General features: G+C 40.8%; 1 protein-coding gene across 2 annotated transcripts in view; it reads right to left on the bottom strand.

Moving 5' to 3' along the window:
* Positions 1 to 2,104: 2,104 nt before the first annotated feature.
* Positions 2,105 to 25,225, bottom strand: part of rtn4rl1b (reticulon 4 receptor-like 1b) — a 226,541-nt gene continuing 203,420 nt past the window's right edge. For both annotated transcript variants that reach the window (XM_067365644.1, XM_067365645.1), the window contains 2 exons: positions 4,488 to 4,939; positions 2,105 to 4,397 (listed from right to left, as the gene is read on the bottom strand). In XM_067365644.1, the coding sequence (XP_067221745.1) occupies positions 3,432 to 4,397; positions 4,488 to 4,939 (1,418 nt within the window). In that variant the 3' untranslated portion in view covers positions 2,105 to 3,431. The remainder of the gene's footprint in view (positions 4,398 to 4,487; positions 4,940 to 25,225) is intronic.

Below are 25,225 nucleotides of genomic sequence, written 5' to 3'. Positions count from 1 at the left end.
ACATTTATAATGTTACGAAAGATTTCTATTTAAAATAAAAGCTGTTCATTTAAAAAAATATTTAATTAGAAACATAATATTTCCTGTTATACTGTATTTTTAATTCATTAAATGCATTCTTGCTGAGTAGCTTCATTTCTTTCTAAAATATGTTTAAAAAAATCAAACTGACCCCTAACCTTGGAATGGTAGTGTATGCTTAAGACAAGAAGAAAACCATTTGCTAATGGTTTAAGAAAAATAAACAAACACTTTTTCTGAAAATGTCTTGTAAAATAAGTAAAACCTCAATTTAATCTAAAATTGAATTTACAAACTAAGATGTAATGTTTTTAAATATTTTAAAAAGATAAAGATAAATAATTATAATAGTGTTTTTTGTTTGTTTGTTTGTTTTTTTATGTCAGGAACATATTTTAAAAAGCTGCAGGTGACTAAAAATGTTGTTCTGAAAGTTAAAGGGTTAGTTCACGCAAAAATGAAAATAATGTCATTTATTACTCGCCCTCATGCCATTCTACACCCGTAAGACCTTCATTCATCTTCAGAACACAAATTAAGATATTTTTGATTAAATCCGATGGCTCAGTGAGTCCTGCATTCACAGCAATGACATTTCCTCTCAAGATCGATAAAGGTACTAAAACACATATTTGAAACAGTTCATGTGAGTTCAGTGGATCTACCTTAATATTATAAAAATAAAATAATGACTTTTCAACAGTATAGTGATGGGCCGATTTCAAAACATTGCTTCGGAGCTTTACGAATTGAATCAGTGATTCGGATCTCCTATTAAACAGCTAAACTGCTGAAATCACGTGACTTTGGCGCTCCGAGTCACTGATTCAATTCGTAAAGCTCCGAAGTGTTTTGAAATCGACCCATCACTATATTGTTGAAAAGTCGTTATTTCGATTTTTGCCACACAAAAAGTATTCTCAACGCTTTATAATATTAAGGTAGAACCGCTGTAGTCACATGAACTGCTTTAAATATGTTTTCGTATCTTTATGGACCTTGAGAGAGGAAGTGTCATTGCTGTAAATGCAGGCCTCACTGTGCCATCGGATTTCATCAAAAATATCTTAATTTGTGTTCCGAAGATGAATGAAGGCCTTATGGGTGTGGAACGGCATGAGGGTGAGTAATTAATGACATTATTTTCATTTTTGGGTGAACTAACCCTTTAAGGGTGTGCTGAAAGGTATACAATGCTACAACACAAACAAGCCCCTAACCCTACCTAACACAGGCAGCTTTTGCGACCAATTGTAAAGACCTTTTGTCACACCTACTACCTTTTGGCACGCCAATTACTCTGACCTGCAGGTACCCACACTTGTATGAAGCTGCACATCCTAGCTTTAAATTAATATAAAAATAATTAAGGCAATAAAGGTGATAATATTTCAAAATGCATCTTCTGACAGGCCTCATCAACATCTGTAAACACACATGCAGAATAAATGCAAACAAACACATTTAACATAAGAAGATATAGATTTTAATATCTTTATAAAGTTTTTTCTTGTTTTTTTTTTTTGAGAACGACTCGTTAAACCATCAAATCACTAGGATGGAGAGACACAGAAGAGAGAGAAAGGGAAGGACGAGAGGAGACTGGATTGTGCAGTTTAGTCAGAAAATGGTGCCCTACGGACATACCAAATAAATGTATAATCAAAACAAAAACAACAACAAAAAAAGATCAAATGAAAGTAATAATAAAAATAATAATTGCATTCTGAAGAGAAGTTCTTCAGAGATTCAGGAACCCTGTTGTAATCAAAAATGTCATTAATGATGTCAGTGTCATAGTACTGATTAATATTTCCATTGCAGATTGTGTTGATACAGTTCTCCTTATTTTTACAAAGTGTGTCTTAGAACAGGAGGCATAGTTCTCCTGTACTCCACAGCATCTGTGACGGGCAACCGTCTATCATCCATAGTGTCCCGAGTGTTCACGCGATTGTCCCTCTCCTGGACTCCTATTTGAATTCACAGCAGACACTGTAGAGGCAATCAAGCAGGCCTATGGCTCCAAAAGTTCTTTTTTTTTTTTTTTTTTTTTTGGCCATGCTAAATTTGAAATGTGTTTTTGTCATCAAGTCTCATAAAGATACATTTCGTTTTTGTGTGTGTATTTTTATTTGTTTTCTTTTTTTTTCTTCTCTGTCTTGTTAAAACAGATGATTTCACACCGCTTTAAGAAAGAGAGGTGTCTATGTTTTCGATGACGGGCTTAGGCTGAAGGCGCTTTTCAAAATAGAGTTCACTTCAATTAGACCTGTGTCCCCTCCAGAGTCCATGCCCCCATCAGCAGTCCATTTCTAAGTCCTCTGAGTCACAGCCAAACAAAACAAACAACACAGAGGACAAGAAACAAACACATCTCTAATTTTTTTCATAGCTTTTTATACTGGACACGCACACACACACATACTGAGTTTTTTTGGAAGCAGATGAGGTTAAAATGGGTCTCATTTGCTTCTATAAACAATATAGCAGCTAGTATAACCATTGGCTTTTATGTGCTGTTATAAAACAATACAATCCAAAACGATTCACCTGAAGTCACTTTTTAGAGCAAAAGCAAAGAAAATATGAAAAATAAATCCAGGAAAGTATTGAAAGGAAACAAAAAGCCATCTAAAGTGGAAAAAAAAAAAAAAAAAAGTTTTTATGCCTTAACTCTTCTGAGGTAAGGAGAATGTATGTGCTTTTACTGGCTATTCCATTTAGGAGCACTGGTTATAACACTGTGTTTCATTTAATAAACTTTGTTTTGTTTCACATCATTCAGTGGATTTAGATAATATTCCCACCATAAAGACAGCAAGTCCTACTAATGGTTGAAACTCCTGATCTTAGGAGACCTTACACTGATATATTTGTGAATATATTTGGCAATAATGTGACAAATTAAACAAAGGACAATGTACTTGTACTAGTGCTGTGTCCTTTCTATATGTTAGAAATTTTAAAGAAAAGAAGTTGGAGATATTTTCTAAACACAACCTCTGTCTTCGCATATCTACATTGCTTGCTTGTGTCTCATATTACACATTTATTTGGTTATCTGTGCTTTCTTTCATTGAAGTTATTTTCCATTTAGAAGGGGAGACCAGACCAACAAGAAATGGGAAAAGAAAAAAAAAAAATTAAGAACAACAACAGTGGCAGTGCAAGCATGTTTAGTTTGCTTTACTGTTCTTCTTGTTCCCCAACCCAAATTTGAATTTATAACATCCAGTGTTCAGTTTTCATCTATTTCAGTCTAAATGGCAAAGCTCCTTATACAATGTATTACACTTTTATCACTCACACATACACACACAAACATACACACATTAGTAGGCCTGGTAATGCTGGAGCTAGAGCTGATCTGAGGACTGCGGCGTATCCATGATAGTCCAGAATTTAGTTCAGTGCAGAATGAGCACAAGCAGTCCCAGAATACAACAAAGACAGAGATGTGTATGATGAGAGTGTCCACAGCTGGCTTTCTGGACCCCACTAGGGGGATGCACAGAGGTCCGGGGGGTACATTTGTGCTTTCTTCGTGTGTTTGAACCATCGGAAGATGTTTCATCATATTTCCCAGTGAAATCAGGAGAGGAATACTCCTTATCCGCCATCTCTTTTAAGATGTGGACCTCGTTGGGTGCTTTTCCCTTGCTGCCCCGGACACGTTGGCGTGTGCAGTTCCGAGATCGGCCGGGCCTCTGAGCAGAGTCTATGCCCGGGGACCCTCCCGGTCCTGCTTGTACACCATTTATGGCAGGGGGTGGCTGGGGCAGGGGAGATGGAGGGGAAGGGTATTGTTCATTCAGTTGGGGGTGATGTGGGCGTGTTTGTGGAGGCTGGGCAGGATGGGGCTCCTGCTTCAGTGAGTTATCTGTTCCTGCCCAAGTCTTGGTCTTACTCTGGTGCAGAGACTCAGATCCGGAACAGTTCGGGAAGTCCTCTTTCCTCAGTTGTTTCAAATCTTTGCCTGCCAGTTCTGCCGGTGCCACGCAACCCACTGATGATGTGGATCCCCGGAACTTTTTGAGCCAATCCCACAGTGATAAAGCCTTACAGTCACACTCCCAAGGGTTGTCGTTGAGGCGAAGGTACTCCAGGGCAGGCAGCTGGATCAGACACTCTCCAGCTAACTCCGTCAAGGAGTTGTTGAACAAATAGAGAGTAGTAAGTCGCCGCAGGTCGTGGAATGCCAGACGGTCCACCCACTGCAGTTGGTTGTGGTGCAGTAGCAGCCGGTCCAAAGCCCCCAGTCCTCTAAATGTGTTTTGGTGCAGGCTCCAGAGACGGTTCCCGTGAAGAAACAGGTGGCTCAGGTTGTGTAAGTCCACGAAAAGATCATCCTGCAGATTCTCCAAATGGTTGTCCTTCAAACACAGAAACAAAACAGTGGTTATATTTTTACTACAATATTACAAGATGACTTTTTTACACAAGCAGCTATGCAAGTGTCTCACCTGCAGGTACAGATACTGGAGGTTGCGGAGACCCTGGAAGATGTTATTCGGCAGTGCACTGAGGCCACAGCGGTATAGATGGAGGGCATGGAGCCGGCCCAGCCCATGAAAGGTTTCTGCAGACAGTGAACGTAGGTGGCGATTGTCTCCCAGGTCCAATTCCTCCAGCAAGGTGAACCCTTGGAAAGTAGATGGTTCAATATAAGTGATGTTGTTGGAGTAAATCCACAGAGTGACCGTGGTAGGGCTAAAGTGACCCCGCAGTAGTCGATGGATCTTGTTGTTTTGGAGGAAGATGCGCTCACTGTGCGGAGGAATTCCTTCCGGGACGGACAGGAAGTTGTGGGCTTGGCAGCTGACAGTGCTGGGGGCCATATAGCAAATGCAGTGGCGTGGGCAAGACCAGGAGAGCTCCAGCCCACAGAGGACCAGCAGGAACTCCAACCCACAGCCTAAAAAGATATGGAGAGAATAAGAGAGAGACTTAGTGTTTGACTTATGTTAAACCTACAGTACAGAATCAACGACTTGGATACAAATTTAAATTAGTTTATGAACAAATTCACTGCTTGTTCTTCTTCAAGAAAGTTTCTCAATAATTGCCTTGGAACTGTTAGAACCTGTGAAAGACAAATAAGCTCAGGTGTCTCATTAAATGTAGATGCTATATTTTGAGACTTTTTCACCCACCGTATCGATTTTGTTTTTATTTAAAAGGTGAATCATTATAATAATGGCCACTTAAAATGATGGATAATGCTGAATGATATTGTGTATGATATCAGCAGCATTCCTGGTTTGTTGTTGACAAAGGGGTATGTGAGACTTAATGATGGGTCTGTAGGGATACAAAAAGAGGTTGGAGAAACACTGTGATAGGGCTAGATCATGAAGCAAGAATACAATGAAGAAAACATTTACAGATCCTAATAAACTTTGTGATGAAGAGTGACCAAAACAAAGTTCATGGAACAAAGTACCATACTCCTTGTAATTTCAGCTTACAATATGCCATTTATTTTGTGCTTCTTTTGGACATTAACATTAATACATAAATTTCACTGAAAAAATATATAAATATAAATTTGACGTCTTAAGACTACTGATGTAGCATGTAATAAATACATTTACATGGATGTACAGAGCTGCCGTTAGTTTTTCAGAGGATACTGTGTTCACGTACAGATCAAACAAGAAGACTGATGTTGTCATCATCATGCTGACACAAGTTCAGAGTCAATAGTATCTGCAAGCATGCCATCTATGATGACATGCATACATCTATGACAATGATTATCTTCTGGTCACACATGTAACACGATAATGCAGCATTTGAGCGTCATTAGCCCCTTTCATACATACAGTCTTTACTGGAAAATTACTGGTAAGAGATCACGTGTGAACAGGACCTTTTCAAAAATACTGGTAAATCACTTCTGGCAATATACCAGTAAAGGAAGTTGTAACATTACCGGTATGATGCTGTGTGTGAACGCAGAATGGGGATTACCAGCATCAACACATGCAAATGTAGAATGCGCTGACGTAAGAAGTTTGCTTTGGAATCATAAATGTTCTTATGGATATGACATGATTACTCTGCACTGTTTACAGTAACCTTTGATACTTTTAAATAGTTTTTTCTATGTAAATATGTGCTAGATGGACCCCTTTGACCATTGCGCCACAAGTTTTTTAAATGTGTCCTGCTCGAGACCCAGCCTTCTTTTTAATCATCAGTGCTGAGAAAAACACGTAGTTTGATCATCCCCTTGTGCCTGTCACTCAGACGTCAAAAATGTTGTCAAATTGAACAGATGGTGAAACTAAAGCACTATTCCTCATGCGACGAATGAAGACAACATCGCAACATTCAAAGGCAAGAAAACATACAGGGTTGAAACAACATAAGGATAAGGCCGTGTGTCCGCCAAAGCATTTTTTTCCAGCGGCTAGCGTACTTTTCCAATTGTTTTCAGTTGGAGAGCCATGTTTTTCAATGCCAGAAGCATAACAAGACGCTGTTTTTACTGGTCGCCTCGAGTTGAAGAATGTTCTTGTACTTTGAATAAAACACTGCGCTCATCACTGTCACTTTTTAGCCAGCCGTCCAATCAGAGTGGAGGAGGGGCAGGACAAATACTACACCAACCAACCGCCACATTCTGCTTGTACAGCATAAACAGATGTCAACAACAAGCATAATAATAGAACAAAATAATTTAAAACAAGAACCAGAGCAAATACTTTACATTGTATCAATATGTTTATATAGAAACAGTACAGAAACAAACTATCTGTGAAATTAGATACTAGTAACACTTCCGCAGATATTCCATATCATAGCAAGCAGTCTCAACTGAAAGAAATTGGTGGACACACGGCCTAAGGGAAAATGATTGAATTTTTGTTTTTTGGATGAACTTTCCCATTAACAAATTTAACCATCAAGACTTCCTTCAGCTTCATCGGAAAGACTATTCCAAGATTTGTTGAAGCTGGTTTAGTCTAAGATGGTCTTTTCAGCAGCAATGGTTGAGACTTTCAATGAAATAAGATCTGCTCTACAAAAATAAGCCCATTTTGAAAAGGAAATAAACAATGACAAGAAAATAGAATCATTTGAGAGGTTCTGAGCCCTTCAGGGAAGCTGCAAAATCTGGTATTTTACAAGTATTTATTCTGTCCGTGTGTGTATAAATCTGGCTCACCCTGCTTCAGCTGAGACTGATCCCAGAGCCTACCAACAACCTCTCGAGTGCTTAGTTAAACCTGTGTTAAGCCTCTGAGAGGCATACAATACCCCTGCTGCTTTCTGACATGCTTCCTTGGAGCCATTTTGTGTAACTTATCCACCAATTCATCTACACACAGAATGGCAGGGAAGGAGAAAATTTTCCACTATTATGAGAGTCCCATTTGCTCACGAGCGCCGGCTTTTCCCCCCACCCTTCTTTTTCAAAAATGCATTATTCAAAGCATCATTCCTGTCATTCACTCAAAATTGATTTGCTCCCGTTGCCTCTTAACATCACCATAATCCTCCAGGTTTCTGCTTTCAAAATACAGAGGCAGGAATTACGCTTTTACAGGAGATGAGCGGATATTTATTGGAATAGCTTTCGACTCCAAATGTGTCTAAGCTGTGGCATTCAGATGCAGACTCTGCTGACCTTTAGCAATGATTCCCTGGGCGTCTGATGACAGCGCCAGAGCAGCTTGCCTCACCTGCGAGTGAGTCTCACTCCCAGAGTGGCCGTGTAATCCCATTTGTCCTAACGGCATGCCAAAATGAAATATGTCCTCACCAACCGACTAAAAAAGCAACTGGAACCCCACAAAAGCTCCCCCCTTGGGCCTTGTGCATACGTGTGGGATTAACAGAAAAACTGTTGTTGTTCTGGTAATGTCGGTCAGCTACGCTAAACAGTGACCTGGAGCAGAATTAGATATTACTCTACTGTTGCACACATGCTAATCTGTTTCTTAACAACAATTTGAAGGATATACGCTGGGATATGGTACAAAACTGGATTTTAGCACAGATAGCAAACATTTGAGAATATGAGATTGCTTTACTCAAACTGCCCTGTGAGCATGGGATAGGTCCAGGGTTTTTTCAGGGTATTGAGCATGAGGGATTATAGCAGCCTATCTTTTCATACACTATCTCTACTCTAAATCAGACAACAATCTGATGATGTCTGGTTCACAAGCCTCAAACAACCTGTCTGCTGTGTGTTCAGACAGACTGCATGTACAACTGTGGGTTTGAGAATTACCTAGGTGAAAGGAACGGCTCAAAGGATAGATTGTAATAAACTCAATGTTCAAAAGATCAAAAATAATGAGATCTGTAGTAATCCAATATTATTTTAGCTGTTATCCATTCAATAGGCTACTGGATATTTTTTTTCATTCTTTCCCCATGTGTTTTGTTAGTGTGACACCTGTCCTTTGAGTGAAGAAGCAAGGGTGTATGTGCTGTGTTGCTCGCGGAAAGTTAAGCTTCAGGGGATTTCATCCAAATAAATCGGAAAAGACAAGGCAAACAACTCGGCTTTGGCTGGCGGGGCTGCTGAGCCTTTCCCCTTATTTTTCTTACTCGCTGGCTGTTTATGTATGTTTGCAAACTCTTTTGCATTAAACTTTGCATTTCACATGTAATGAAATTCTTCCTCAGCACTTTACATAATAGATCTATTCCTTTGGCGTAGCACTGGCTTTTGTGGAGGCGTATCACCTAATCGCACATACAGTGCTTCCCTCTGTTTGTCTCAGCTTTTGTCACACTGCAGGTGTAATTATTTTCCTCAAATCCTGCTTTTTCTTCCATTCTTATATAAAACTTCGACAGAACTGGGTATCACCTTGTAGATAACAGCATGAGGTGAGATAAAGATTTTTTTTTTTTAATCATCCTCAGATAAAGAGACCAGTTATCTTTGACCCACAAGCTAATCATGAATGGCACACCATCTCCCTCATCTCAGTGAAACTTATTTATTTATTATACTTATTTTACATATTTTACATGTTACAAACTTACAAAGCATTTGTTAAGTTTTCTGAGTGTCTTTACTGTGCTTTAATTTTGTTACTAGGATGTTCTAGGAGTTTTTATTGTGTTGCTATGCAGATGCTAGGTTGTTCTTTAGCATGTCACTGTACAGTTGCTAGTTTTCCTGAATGTCTTTAATGTGCAGCTATGTGGTTAGTTAGTAGGGTGTTCTCGTTTTGTTTTTACCACGTTGCCATACAGTAGCAAGTGTGTTCTGTTGCTATGCAGTTGCTAAAAAACACTCAGAACCACCTAGCATGATACTATGCAGTTGCTAGGTTTTCTGAATGTCTGTACTCTGCGGCTGTGTGGTTAAACTTGGGTGTTTTGTGAGTGTTTTAGCATGCTAGTGTAGTTTCTAGGGTGTTCTGATGGTTTTAGCATTTAGGTTATCTTTTCAGTTGCTAGGTTTTCTGAGTGTTTTTAGTGTGTTGGTATGCAGTTGCTTGGTTGTCTGAGTGTTTTCAGCATGCTAGTATGCAGTTGCTAGGTTTTCTGAATGTCTGTACTCTGCAGCTGTGTGGTTAAACTTGGGTGTTTTTATGAGTGTTTTAGCATACTAATATGTAGTTTCTAGGATGTTCTGATGGTTTTAGCATTTAGATTATCTTTTTAGTTGCTATGGTGTTCTGAGTGTTTTTAGTGTGTTGGTATGCAGTTGCTAGGGTGTTCTGTTCTGTGGTTTCTTAAGCCGGGGACACACTTAACGATTAGCTGAAACATTCTAAGACTGAACTGAACACACATACCGATTGTTTCCTTCGACTGGAGCCGATTTATATACTCACACATGGAATCTGAACAACGACTGTAATTGCAGACTGAACGCAACTGGCTCTGACTGGACGTGTTTGAGCGTGATCAGTCATAAGTATCAATTTACATTCATAATCATATATATATATATATATATATATATATATATATATATATATATATATAAGGGATGGGCATTTCAAGCAAAAATAATATCTGAAGATTGCTGGGAATTATTTGATTATTATTCGAAAATCGCACCCCTCCCCCGCATGTATGCACGCAGTGTTTGCTGCTAAAAAAGCTAATTTTTTGTTTCATCTGACCATAGAACCCATCCCGTTTGAAGTTCCAGTAGTGTCAGTTACTTTTCAAATGTTCTGTGGTCAGATGAAACAAAAAAAAAAAAAAAAAAGCTTTTTGGCAGCAAACACTTAAGATGGGTTTGGTGCACACAGGGGTAAGAAGTACCCCATGTATACAATGAAATATATGGCTGTATCTTTAATGTCGTGAGCCTATTTTTCTGCTGGAGGTCCTGGACATCTTGATCAGATACATGGTGTTGTGAGGCAGAAGACCCAGAGGCGAGAGAGTGCAATCAAACAGTTTAATTAGTCTCTTTAGAATAAACAAAGGCAGTCTGCCGAGTGCGGTAGCACATAGACACTTGCAGCTGGAGAAAACACAAAAACAGTCTCAGTCAACAAGCAGGAGTGAGCTGCAGCACGGTCTCAGAACTGAAGAACCTCTGGCAGAAGAAAGAATGTACCACAACCGGCAGATGGAGGAAACCTGGCAGAGGGAGCCGAGGACTCAGGTGGACTGGTCCTGAGACTGCTTCTGTGACTGGGACTAAGACTGCGGCAGACACAATAACAATGGTCAAGAATCTTCAAGCTGATAGTTTAGCGAGAACACCAGCAACAGGGAAACAATAATCTGACACTGAAGCGCGGTGAACAGCAGAGAGAAGTAGGCAAGACAATCAGGAGAGAAACACGACAGGTGCGCGAGCAATCAGCGCAAACACTGAGGAAAACGAGATACAGCTGAAACCAACTAAAGGAAAGAAAAGGGAGAATGGAATAATGGTTTCTATCAAATACCAACAGATAAAAAATCAAAACCTGACTGTCCCAGTTAGAAGTCATTTAATGGGCTTTGGTTGGATCTTCCAACAGGATAATGATCCAAAACAAACATCAAAATCAACACAAAAATGTGTCACTGAGAACAAAACCAAGCTTCTGCCATGACCATCCCAGTCCCTGACCTGAACCCTAAAGAAAATGAGTGGAGTGAACTGAAGAGAAGAAGCACCAACATGGAGCTGGAATCTGAAGGATCTGGAGAGATTCTGCATGAAGGAATGATCTCTGATCTCTTGTCAGGTGTTCTCCAAACTTATCAGGTATTATAGGAGAAGACTCAGAGGTGTTATCTTGGGAAAAGGAGGTTGCAAAAAGTATTGAATAAAAGGGTATGATTAATTGTGAGCAATGTGTATTAGAGAAAAACATTTATTTCATAATGAGATTTTCCCCCCATTTAAAATTATTATTCTCCAATGAAAGGTTGGATTTTTGTAGATTTTTAAAATAAAAGATCAAAATGATTAACAATACGGATTTATTTTCACAGCCTTCTTTGGTCATATTTACCAAGGGTATGAATAATTTTTAGCACAACTATATATATACACAGTGTATATCAAGTATATTCACCTCCATATCACACCGTCTCTGAGCATTAGCGCACTGTTATTTTGGTGAGGCTTTTTTTCTTCTTTTTTCTACCTTGCAGTACTAAACTAAGTCCAGAGAGGTCTGTTGCCTCACACCTGTCACCTCCCTGATCCTGGTCCTCTGTGAGCCTTCTTGGATCCCTTACACACAGCAATTTACACCCTCCTCATCCAAAGACAAGTTGAGAGCGAGAATAGGGGAGGCGGGATATTTTTAGTGCAGTGGAGAATGGCAAAGGGCAATAGTGGGATGAGAGGTAATAATAAGAAGGAGCGATGGCATGGGGGCCAAGGGGTTGTCATTTACTGAATATATTGGATAAGGATGTGTATTGTCATATTTTTTTGCTCGCATTGAGCCTGTCACCGAATCAAATTAATATGATTATTTTGACCACTCCATAGTGCTTCTGTCAATAACACCAATCCCAGCTCCCAAAGCTCGGAGAGGGATTATGGCTGTAGAACAATGGAAGTCATGTTGTTGTGTGTGGCATTTTCCATGGTCTCATACTATTGTAAGCCGCCAATCTCACCCAGAACACTTCCTCAGTTCATTCTTTTATTTTTCCTTTCATTATCTGTCTTTCTTTTCGCAACCTTCCTATCGCTTTTGAAGGCTTGTTAAGCTGAGACTGATTAAACGGCCTGCAACTGGGCTCTATGTTTGACCCCGTGACCCCACGGTCACCATGCCTTTTCATGCCATGCAGATTTTAAGCGTGGAAATAAATAAATAAATAAATAAAGGCATAAAACAGAATGGCTTTGGTCCCCAGACAGTCAGCGCAAAGTAAGTGCACTGAATATCAATGAAACATAGTTCACACTAAATTCGCCCTCATGAATAACACATGGTTGCTAATAGGAGAGAAATGGTCCGTCTGTTTCCCTGCGTGACTCTGCCCACCATTACACTGGATAAACTCAATTTCCTGTTTCTCTCTAAGGACCCTGATAAGCACTTGGCTGTTTGTTGCCTTGCTCGCACAAGTCCGCAAATGACATGCTTTCACATAATAGGTGTTCATGCTGATGTTCGCACATACGCACAGTGTTTGACAATCAAGCTAATGGCAAAGCAATAAAGCTCTGCATTGATTGGTTTGAGCCTTGTTTGCATAGCCAAAGGGAAATCAAGTGAGTTTTTAGTCATTGCAGACATTATTTTCTAAGTTAAACTGTGGTTATAGGTAGACAGACATTAGATGAATTAATCATAGATTGAGAGGTTAAAAAAAATGGTCCCATGCTGTTCCTGAACAAAGGTGTAGTATTCGCGGTGTCGTACACAAAAGCAAGATTAATGTACTGCTGACATAATAGGCAACTTCATCTTTGTCCTCCTGACACATTTTTTTGACTTAACCAGGGGTCTTCAACAGGGGGTCCATGACGGTACCGCAGGGGGTACGCCAATTATTCTTGTGAAAATATAAGTTTAACAAAAAGCTAAAGTTTGCAAACTAAAGTTCAGTTTTACAAATGAATTTGTAAAGCATATGACTCATTTATGATGTTTATATTACAAAGCCTACATGTTTTATTTACAAAGTACACTATGTAAATACATTAATATTGTACTATTTGCATGTTTTATAGGCCAAGCTCCTTTTTTTTTCACTTTTCAGATGTTAAATTAAAGTATTTTTTGTGATAGACCCTTGCTTTGGTCTAACTGTATGTTTTTCAGTGTGCGGACAATTTATTTATTTTTTGGTTGATCGAACTTTTCTTGATTTACGGACTGGTTATCTTTTCTTTTGGAGCGCATACAATATCTTTTTTTTTATTATTATAGGCCAAGCTTAAAATGCAACATCCACAGAGAGGTTCTTGGCCTGAAAAAGGTTGAAGGCCGTTGGTCTTTTTGTGTCAGGTAATTTGTTAAAGATATAAAGGTCAGGATGAGCTGTTTTAGGGAAAGAAAAGTACCACAATGTCATCATGTCGCAAGGGCGCTTTGGTAGTGTGAAAACCAATTACCTGGAAAGCGAGGCTGATCTCTACAGCACGGCAGACCTTTATCGAAGAAGTGATTGAGGCTTTAGTGTGTGAACAACCAGCCACTGTACATTGAATAATCAGATTTCATTATGATCTACATTAATTTACATGACATTTGTTTGAAGTGGCTATTCGTTTAGTGTGATGATTAATGGCAGCAATTAGAGTACACATTGACTTTATTATATTTATGTGATCCACTGCCTTAATATGACATGGTGGTTCTGTTTCCCCAAAACAGCCCACCCTGAGCTTGCTAGTTAGTGACGGGCTTATGCTAGCTAATGTAACAACTATTTATCTTAATATGAAATGACAAGCTGTTTATTTGCTTTTCATCACAGCAGCATGCTAGCCTAAGCTAAATTCCTTCATATGAGAGAGAGAGAGAGAGAGAGAGAGAGAGCGCGTGCACGAAAGAAAGATGGTTATTATTTATTAAATAAGATATTGCAGTGGCAACATTCTGTTGTGGTTAATTAATGACAACAATAATGAAAGGCTGAGATGTCTGATAATTAATAACCATGTGTTTCACTGTGTGTGTGCTTTGCTTTGTGTGTCAGTTCCAAATTCTTTTAAAATTGTCCTCATACATGTCTGTATTTCTTTATGCTTGTCCTATCCATGCAGACATGATGCAAAATATGGAAAAATATCACACACACACGTAAATAAATGATATACATTATCATTCAAACGTTTTGGTCAGTAGTATTTTTCACTGTTTTTAAAGAAGTTGATGAATTTATATATTAATTATAATAATAATAAACAGAAATATTGTGAAATATTACAATTTTACAATTATTACAAATTATAATTTATGTAAATAACTGTTTTCTATTTTAGTATATTTAAAATGCAGTTTACACAATGTAAATGTTCTTTACTGTCACTTAATTTAATGCATCCTTTACTGAATAAAAGATTGATTTCTTGCAAAAAACATACTGATCCCATACTTCTGAACAGTAGTTTGAAATCCTCCATCAACCACAACCATTAAAAGGGTAACACTTTATTTTAGGGTATTTTAACTAGATGTTTATTAACATGGATAATACTAGAATATTGTCTGTTTATTAGTACTTATTATAAAACAGTTAGTTCCTGTCCTTGATTCTGATTGGTCAATAGCTGTGTTTTATTCATGAACGCTTCACCCAACGGTTCTGTGTATCACTACACAACACCCTTAGCAACCGCTCTTAGCAACGTAAACTTTCCTCAATTGATATTGTTCATTGAAGCTTACAGTATTATGTAGAAGAGTATTTTGAGAAAGAGATCGAGTGAGTGAGTTTATTGCATGCATTCAGATTTAGCATTTTCCTTCAGGTCAGTAACAAAAAATCTTTCCTTTTAATAGTTAAGGGGTTTTCCTGTAACTGACAGTGCTCGTCAAGTTCGTCATGTTCACAACAGTTCAGTCTTTTCAATGTAAAAGTCTTTGCTACTGACTGACATATTAAGTTATGAACACTATGGTGTTACAGTTGTACTGGTTTGAAGAGATGAGGCAGGTACGGATTTCCACACTACACAATACTTTAATCCAAAAGGCTAGGAGAACCAAACATACAACATAAACATAACATTAAGACGGACGAGGAGTGAAGGGAGTGAGTGCAATATAAAGGGAGTGCAGATAATAGAGTCCAGGTGCAGGTGATCCGTGATGGTGAGGAACTGACGAGGGAAGTGAGTGCAGGTGTGGAGAACAGGAGGATCATGGGAAATGGAGTCCAGGGGAACAAGGGATCTGTGACAGTACCTCCCCCTCCCGGTAGGCGCGTCCTCGCGCCGTAAATAGAATAACCGGGAGGGGGGGGCGGGCGCCCTGGAGTGGACTGGAGTGGAGGTCTCCAGGGCGGATCCATGAGCCATGGCGGGTCAGGAGCCTTGGCAGGCCACGGCGGGTCAGGAGCCTTGGCAGGCCACGGCGGGTCAGGAGCCTTGGCAGGCCACGGCGGGTCAGGAGCCTTGGCAGGCCACGTCAGAGGCCCACCCACATGTGTGGCGCCCACATGTCCCCCACCCACGGGTACTTGGCCCCCCCCCAAAAAATACTTGGAGAGGTTAAGGATCATATAGAGGAGTCCAAGGAATAAAGTCAATGTGTGGGTGGAGGAGCATGGAGCTGGTTTGGCGGCGGAGACTGGAGAACTTGGCTCGGCGGCGGAGACTGGAGAACTTGGCTCGGCGGCGGAGACTGGAGAACTTGGCTCGGCGGCGGAGACTGGAGAACTTGGCTCGGCGGCGGAGACTGGAGAACTTGGCTCGGCGGCGGAGACTGGAGAACTTGGCTCGGCGGCGGAGACTGGAGAACTTGGCTCGGCGGCGGAGACTGGAGAACTTGGCTCGGCGGCGGAGACTGGAGAACTTGGCTCGGCGGCGGAGACTGGAGAACTTGGCTCGGCGGCGGAGACTGGAGAACTTGGCTCGGCGGCGGAGACTGGAGAACTTGGCTCGGCGGCGGAGACTGGAGAACTTGGCTCGGCGGCGGAGACTGGAGAACTTGGCTCGGCGGCGGAGACTGGAGAACTTGGCTCGGCGGCGGAGACTGGAGAACTTGGCTCGGCGGCGGAGACTGGAGAACTTGGCTCGGCGGCGGAGACTGGAGAACTTGGCTCGGCGGCGGAGACTGGAGAACTTGGCTCGGCGGCGGAGACTGGAGAACTTGGCTCGGCGGCGGAGACTGGAGAACTTGGCTCGGCGGCGGAGACTGGAGAACTTGGCTCGGCGGCGGAGACTGGAGAACTTGGCTCGGCGGCGGAGACTGGAGAACTTGGCTCGGCGGCGGAGACTGGAGAACTTGGCTCGGCGGCGGAGACTGGAGAACTTGGCTCGGCGGCGGAGACTGGAGAACTTGGCTCGGCGGCGGAGACTGGAGAACTTGGCTCGGCGGCGGAGACTGGAGAACTTGGCTCGGCGGCGGAGACTGGAGAACTTGGCTCGGCGGCGGAGACTGGAGAACTTGGCTCGGCGGCGGAGACTGGAGAACTTGGCTCGGCGGCGGAGACTGGAGAACTTGGCTCGGCGGCGGAGACTGGAGAACTTGGCTCGGCGGCGGAGACTGGAGAACTTGGCTCGGCGGCGGAGACTGGAGAACTTGGCTCGGCGGCGGAGACTGGAGAACTTGGCTCGGCGGCGGAGACTGGAGAACTTGGCTCGGCGGCGGAGACTGGAGAACTTGGCTCGGCGGCGGAGACTGGAGAACTTGGCTCGGCGGCGGAGACTGGAGAACTTGGCTCGGCGGCGGAGACTGGAGAACTTGGCTCGGCGGCGGAGACTGGAGAACTTGGCTCGGCGGCGGAGACTGGAGAACTTGGCTCGGCGGCGGAGACTGGAGAACTTGGCTCGGCGGCGGAGACTGGAGAACTTGGCTCGGAGGAGACTGGGGTTGAGGGCCATTTCATCCCCTCAAATACAATTAAAATCCCCACAGGCACTGGAGCTGGCTCTGTGGGGACTGGAGTTGGCTCTGGAGATACTGGAGCTGGCTCTGGAGATACTGGAGCGGGCTCTGGAGATACTGGAGCGGGCTCTGGAGATACTGGAGCGGGCTCTGGAGATACTGGAGCGGGCTCTGGAGACACTGGAGCGGGCTCTGGAGACACTGGAGCGGGCTCTGGAGACACTGGAGCGGGCTCTGGAGACACTGGAGCGGGCTCTGGAGACACTGGAGCGGGCTCTGGAGATACTGGAGCGGGCTCTGGAGATACTGGAGCGGGCTCTGGAGATACTGGAGCGGGCTCTGGAGACACTGGAAAGGGCTCTGGAGACACTGGAGCGGGCTCTGGAGATACTGGAGCGGGCTCTGGAGATACTGGAGCGGGCTCTGGAGATACTGGAGCGGGCTCTGGAGATACTGGAGCGGGCTCTGGAGACACTGGAGCGGGCTCTGGAGACACTGGAGCGGGCTCTGGAGACACTGGAGCGGGCTCTGGAGATACTGGAGCGGGCTCTGGAGATACTGGAGCGGGCTCTGGAGATACTGGAGCGGGCTCTGGAGATACTGGAGCGGGCTCTGGAGATACTGGAGCGGGCTCTGGAGACACTGAAGCGGCTTGTTTCCTCCTCCTCCGCTTTCGGGACCCAGTTGAGGAGTGTGGGTTCCGTGTGGGACAGGAAGGACGTTCACTGGAGGGGTAAGCGGAGGAATACGGAGACTGACTAACTGGCCCGGCTGACCGTGTTTCTGGACGGACTGAAGACCAACACTCATCCACATAGAATTGGGAATTATTCAAAAACAAAATAAAATTGATAGTTTCGCTTAAGGAGAGACGATAATCAGGTTCATGGAGACGGAGAGTGTTGTCATCCAGACCGTCCAAAAACAGGGCGATTAAATTAGCTTCGGACCAGTCAGACAGATAAGCCAGCTCAACGAACTCCTCCACATACCTCTCCAGTGAACGACCAATCTGGAAGAGCCCGATAAGGCGATCGCCGGGTGACAGGGTGAGAGGCGTTGGAGGCGCAGGAGCCAGGGAGCTGGTCAAAGTCTCCATCTTCTTGTGGAAATCCAATGGTATGGGTCCGTCTTTCTGTTACAGTTGTACTGGTTTGAAGAGATGAGGCAGGTACGGATTTCCACACTACACAATACTTTAATCCAAAAGGCTAGGAGAACCAAACATACAACATAAACATAACATTAAGACGGACGAGGAGTGAAGGGAGTGAGTGCAATATAAAGGGAGTGCAGATAATAGAGTCCAGGTGCAGGTGATCCGTGATGATGAGGAACTGACGAGGGAAGTGAGTGCAGGTGTGGAGAACAGGAGGATCATGGGAAATGGAGTCCAGGGGAACAAGGGATCTGTGACATATGGGAGCTCTCTGAATATTATTATAAAATGTATTTGTAATAAAATCAACATTTTCCTATTAATCAGATCATTTAACAAGTAATTGCAAATGTAAAAGTTACATAAAATCTCACAATTTTGCTATACTAAAGCCTGAAATGGGCAGTTTTTGCAAACTCATCATTTTTTATCAAAGGCTTAACTTCAGAATTTCAGTATTCTTATGATTGCTCTGAACATTTCAAGAAAAATGTGGGTGTAGTGGGGTTGACTGTGACAGGGTTGTGAATTTTTGCCCAAGTTGGCCACTGCTCTAAATCTAGTGAATAAATGGAGAGAGCATGGCATGCGTGATATTAAGAAATCATGAATAATGTTGAAATAACAACGATAATTTTCACAAGTAATAGTTTTCTATCTTTAATTGATGTAACAGGGTTAAATCGTTAAGCTTGACAAACACAATTTCACAACATAATTTAGTTATAATTATTAAAGAAGGTGGTAACTTGCCTGTGTCTGCTTACAATCTTGTTCAGAAGACTTCTATGATGTCACTTCCTATTAATGATGTCACATTAGTATCAGTTCATTATTTTTATAGCGGGAGAATGGTTTGTGTAACAGGGTTGAGGGGTTACTGAGGTACAGAACTAAATGATGTGATTTTAATGAATAATCATGAATTTTCTTAGAAAAAAAACATTACCAGCAAAAAAGCACAGATGGATATTTATGGCAAAATGAATGGACTTTTTTTCATATCCCAAGTACATTTTCATAGAAGGCCTTGAGGGACTTGACAAAATAGGTGGCATCAACTGAAAAAAAAAAAACTAAATAACTTCTAATATGAAGATAAAATGTATGTCGTGTTTTTAAACATTATTAAAGGTGCCCTCGAATGAAAAATTGAATTTATCTTGGCATAGTCAAATAACAAGAGTTCAGTACATGGAAATGACATACAGTGAGTCTCAAACTCCATTGTTTCCTCCTCCTTATATAAATCTCATTTGTTTAAAAGACCTCCAAAGAACAGGCGAATCTCAACATAACACCGACTGTTACGTAACAGTCGGGGTGTACGCCCCAAAATTTGCATATGCCAGCTCATGATGTTCCCAACATTATGGAAGGCATTTAACAAGGGCAGCCAGTTGACGTCTGGATCTCTGCACATCCGAATCATCAGACTAGGTAAGCAAGAACAACAGCGAAAAATGGCAGATGGAGCAATAATAACAGACATAATCCATGATAGCATGATATTTTTACTGATATTTGTAAATTGTCTTTCTAAATGTTTTGTTAGCATGTTGCTAATGTACTGTTAAATGTGGTTAAAGTTACCATCGGTTAATTACTGTATTCACGGAGACAAGAGCCGTTGCTATTTTCATTTTTTAAACACTTGCAGTCTGTATAATTCATAAACACAACTTCATTCTTTATAAATCTCTCCCAACAGTTTAGTGTTAGCCGTTAGCCACGGAGAACAGCCTCAAATTCACTCAGAATAAAACTTTAACATCCAAAAAAATACTTTACTCACATAATTTGAAGCATGCATACAGCGTGCATGACGAACATCTTGTAAAGATCCATTTGAGGGTTATATTAGCTGTGTAAACTTTGTAAATGCACTGTAATATAGTCGAGAGCTCATGTGGCAGGAAGCTCGCGATTTAAGGGGGCGGAGCTGAGTGTAAATCAGTGCATTGTTAATGATGCCCAAAAATAGGCAGTTAAAAAAAATTATTTAAAAAAATCTATGGGGTATTTTGAGCTGAAACTTCACAGACACATTCAGGAGACACCTTAGACTTATATTACATCTTGTGAAAAAGCATTCTTGGGCACCTTTAAAGGAGACATTTCAATTAATACAAAAAGCTTTTAAAAATATATTTTGGTGACCCAATAGATAAAATATACTGAAAAAAGTCAGATGGACTCAAATCATACCGGTTTCGTGGAATGACTCAGAGGCATTTTGACGGTTGCTTGTTTTTTACCCCTGTGATTCGTTTTAATCTGAAATCTTGATCTAGTCCAAAATCTGGCTCCACAACTTTATATTTTTTGATAACATTTTGGCTAATTTATTACTTCAAATTGATTCTTTTAAGAAAAATAGAAAATGGGATGTCCGCACAAGTATAATTGAATACATCTGTGTGTGTATTTCTAACCTAGTTATATAAAACTTTTCCAGAATAATGACTTTGTTCATTTATTGTATTTTAGGATCACATTTAGTCGGTTGTAATTATTAGCAATTAGGTAATTATAGCAATTATGTCAATGGGAAAGCAAAATTTAGATTATATAAGCTTTGCAAGTGAGTGCATGTGTTGGGGAAACAAATGTCCCCACGACGATAGTAAAAACTGAAATCACTCAAGCAAGGCAAGATTGTTTATATACGTAGCACATAATACACAGTGGTAATTTAGTGCTTTGCATTTGATAATTAAAGAGACATCAAGTCAGTTTTAAAATGAACAATATTAAAAAGTATAAAGGCCATTAATTGAATTTAAATTGAGTGATTTAAACACACCTGCATGGTCCAACAAAATGGCTTAATTAATACACTAAATGCTTTAATTAAAATCTTAAAATTGTTTCTTCAGTGAGGGTTTAGGGGCGGGTGTTTATGTGCTATTTGTTTCATTGTTAGCAGGCTGTTGCCGTGCAAGGGTCACTCTCCTAAAATTTTCCTCAATCAATCACTCCACACTTTGCCTCTTAGGAAAATAAAACAGCAATTATATTGTCTTGGCCCTCTTCAATAAAAACAGCACTTATTTTCTATGATTATTTTATCATTTGCAGAGTGATTACAAAGTGGCCATTTGGAGAACTTTAGCCTTGAGAGCGTTTCCTTACAGATCCTTAAACTCGATGTAGCAGGGCAGAATAGAAAACAGATCTTTTTACTGTTGATTTAAAACAGTACTCAGATCGTGTTTTTTAAATAGGTAAGTCCCAGTTGCCATATTAACCATTCTCCACCAGGTTGACTAATACAGCAGAGGTGGTGCTGGCACCGATCACCCATGAGGGAAACCCTGTGCTTTGCCAACTGCTGTCTGAACTAAGTGGACAGGATTGGAGGTTTCATTATTGATATTTTTTTGCAGAGCTTGCTTTTCACACCTCTGTTGTGTTGTTGCAGTTGAAAGTCAGTGCATTTAACAAGTTAATTGGTTTGATATAGATCTGTCTGAGAGTAGAGATAGCCTACTGCATATATATCTAAGAGTGAAAGAATGACTTTTATAGTAATTTGTATAGTTGAAGTGTTGTAGTCAATATGGTACTAAAATGGCCCTTTCCCTCCCATGTGTACATTCCAGCTCTTATTGTGCAGAAATCATCAGAGCACGTTGCTTTGCTTCTGGAATGACTTTATTTTTTGACTGATTTGTCCTAGGTCATGCTGGTTATTGAATACAAATGCTATTTTTAGCCATTGTTTAAGGCTATTGATAGAAGTAATGCAAATATAAATGCTTTCTTATGTAAATCTTGCAATAGTTAGGCATTTAAAGGGATATTTCATCCAAAAATAGGTTCACCTTCATTTTGTTCCAAACTAGGGTGACTACCCATCTCGCATTTTGCGGGACAGTCCCGAAATTAGGAGCTTTTTGTCACGCATTTAATTTATGTCTGTGTTTTTTTTTTCATCCCTGAAATTACAATACCACAGTAAGAAATATAATAAAAACTGTGAGCATTTAAAAATCTATTTGTGCAGCCGTCATTTTCTAGCTGTGAAAATAACCAAAAAAAGAAAATAACCAGAGCAGGCCTCATCAAAGTCAGTAAACACAACTACACCAGCAAGGATTTCATCTTCCATACTGGATAAGAACCTCAAAAGCTGCTCAAAGCTGCCCAAATCGATTATTTAAAGCATGTAATCATCCATCCTGATGTTAAATATTTCCAACGAACGGCGGCGATCAAGCTCCACACACGGAAATGGTCGAGCACCTACAGAAAAACGAGATATTCTCCATTTGTTTTAACCAATACAAAATTGCGAAATTCAGACACGACTTTCTTCTCACGTTAATATTTCATTTAATGTGGGTTCTATGGCGTTATTATATTGAAAAATGTCGAGAGCGCATCAAATGCGCGAGCTATCTCTCCACTCACAGGCGGATTCCCTGCTCAGATATCACATCTTCACGCTCAAACTTTTGTCCTCCTGCATGTGCAGCCGTGAATCTAGAATTGTCTTCTCTCCAGGATTTAATGTTGCCATAAGCGCAACATTATAGTGTGGGCATGGGCACCCAGCGGCAGAAACATTAATTGGCGGATATGCCAAATTTGCCAACAAATGTAAATCAGTAATTACATAGTGTAATAGTTGTAAATTTATCTGTCTCACGTGTCCCGCATTGTCCCACAAAATCACATCTACTGTCCTGCAACAGATCAATAGTCAGGTGGTCACCCTATTCCAAACCTGTGTGACAAAAGAAGGTCTTTTTGAAAAAAGTTCTCTTTTCTTTTTTCTTTAGCTACTCCTTCAAAGGAGTCAAGAAATAAGAAATCAAATTTTGGACTTTTGGACATTATAAGAGCTCATTGCACTATAAAAATATCCTCTAAGTTTCATAACTCAAAACGTCCTCATTAGTCCAAAAACAGCTTTTATTAAGACCAAGCTCCCAAAGTGACTTATTTCAGATTTTGTCTCAGTATGACGTCATAGTGTGGCGAAAGCCCGCCTCTGCAGAAGAAGATTAATGCTTACTTCTACATCATTGCATCTTTAGCCCCGTCCACTGATTCACACGTCATGTAGTAGTAAATACAAGACTGACACAAACACAGGATTACTCCAGCAACAAAACCATAGAGATGCCTCTGAGGATTGCAAGACGTTTTCCAGTGCCAAGCTGTGGAAAAACAGTCTTTGCATTGTCTTCCTTGTGATCTTAAAGGGGTAGTCTTTAACTTTAGTTAGTGTGGAATCATGCTGTTTGATCATAAACAACATCTGCAAAGTTATGACACTCAAAGTTCAATGCAAAGGGAGATATTTTCTTTCAAAGAATTCACTGTTTAAGGACTACAACAAATGGCTGGTAGGGGCTACTACGAGCTTCTTCCCAGGTTGGTGACATCACAAACCCCGAAATTTACATAAACCCTGCCCCTGAGAACAAGCAACAAAGGGGGTGAGGCCATGTTTGGCTGCTTTAGAGAAGAGGGAGAGTTGTTGTTGTAGAGTGTTGTTATCATGCTGTCATTTTACACCGGACTGCTTCACAAACGAGGGTCAATTCAACTCTGAATTTGCACAAAAGATTAACATGACGGCACATGGTAGTCAATGAGATGAATCAACTCCACAGCAATTACATAAATTTTTTCCACTAACCATTCAGAATAGTCCAGTTGCATTCTAAAAGTTGTAGTGTCCGACTCCGGTTTGAAAAATGTAAGGCTGAACACCGTTACTGACAATCGTCATTTTGGCTGCGTGAGATTCTCCAGCTTTGTTGCTGTTGAGCAATCGAAGCGCAAGCTGTTAAATCTCTGCCCTCTTTTTGAAAGTGGGCTGGGAGCAGCACATTATTTGCATTTAAAGGGACACACACAAAAACTGCATTTTTTTTGCCCTCACGAGTTATAATAAATGATCTGTGGGGTATTTTGAGCTGAAACTTCACAGACTTATATTACATCTTGTGAAAGGCACATTATAGGTCCCCTTTAACATTAAAGCAGATCAACTTTATTTTTAACAAAGTTCCAGATCATTTCAGTAAGACACTGTTCACTTCATTTTACTGTGGATTCATTCTTAAACAAGACACAATTCAATGCAGGCTTTTCAGAGAGACTAAAAATAAAAGATGATGCGGTGCCGACTACATTAATTCCGAGAGTAATGTTGCAACAAACAAGTGTGAGTAAATGTTTTTATGATGTGTCACTATTGCTTTGTCTGTCACACATTGTTATTGTTTGATATGTACTCAGTTTACTTTCACTTAACTGAAAATGATGAACGATGAATATAAGAACGACAAGTGGAACAAATTATGGTAATTCATTCATAATTATCATTTACAAACCCGATTCCAAAAAAGTTGGGACACTGTACAAATTGTGAATAAAAACAGAATGCAATGATGTGGAAGTTTCAGTTTTTTATTTTTTTCAGTTTTTATTCAGAATACAACATAGATGACATATCAAATGTTTAAACTGAGAAAATGTATAATTTTAAGGGAAAAATAAGTTGATTTTAAATTTCATGGCATCAACACATCTCAAAAAAGTTGGGACAAGGCCATGTTTACCACTGTGTGGCATCCCCTCTTCTTTTTATAACAGTCTGCAAACGTCTGGGGACTGAGGAGACAAGTTGCTCAAGTTTAGGAATAGGAATGTTGTCCCATTCTTGTCTAATACAGGCTTCTAGTTACTCAGCTGTCTTAGGTCTTCTTTGTTGCATATTCCTCTTTATGATGGGCCAAATGTTTTCTATGGGTGAAAGATCTGGACTGCAGGCTGGCCATTTCAGTACCCGGATCCTTCTACGCAGCCGTGATGTTGTAATTGATGCAGTATGTGGTCTGGCATTGTCATGTTGGAAAATGCAAGGTCTTCCCTGAAAGAGACGACGTCTGGATGGGAGCATATGTTGTTCTAGAACTTGGATATACCTTTCAGCACTGATGGTGCCTTTCCAGATGTGTAAGCTGCCCATGCCACACGCACTCATGCAACCCCATACCATCAGAGATGCAGGCTTCTGAACTGAGCGCTGATAACAACTTGGGTTGTCCATGTCCTCTTTAGTCCG

This window comes from Chanodichthys erythropterus, chromosome 17 (assembly GCF_024489055.1).
Source record: "Chanodichthys erythropterus isolate Z2021 chromosome 17, ASM2448905v1, whole genome shotgun sequence".
NCBI lineage: Eukaryota > Metazoa > Chordata > Actinopteri > Cypriniformes > Xenocyprididae > Chanodichthys > Chanodichthys erythropterus.
The sequence above is the reverse complement of the archived record's forward strand: the minus strand, read 5'-3'. Positions and strand labels throughout refer to the sequence as shown.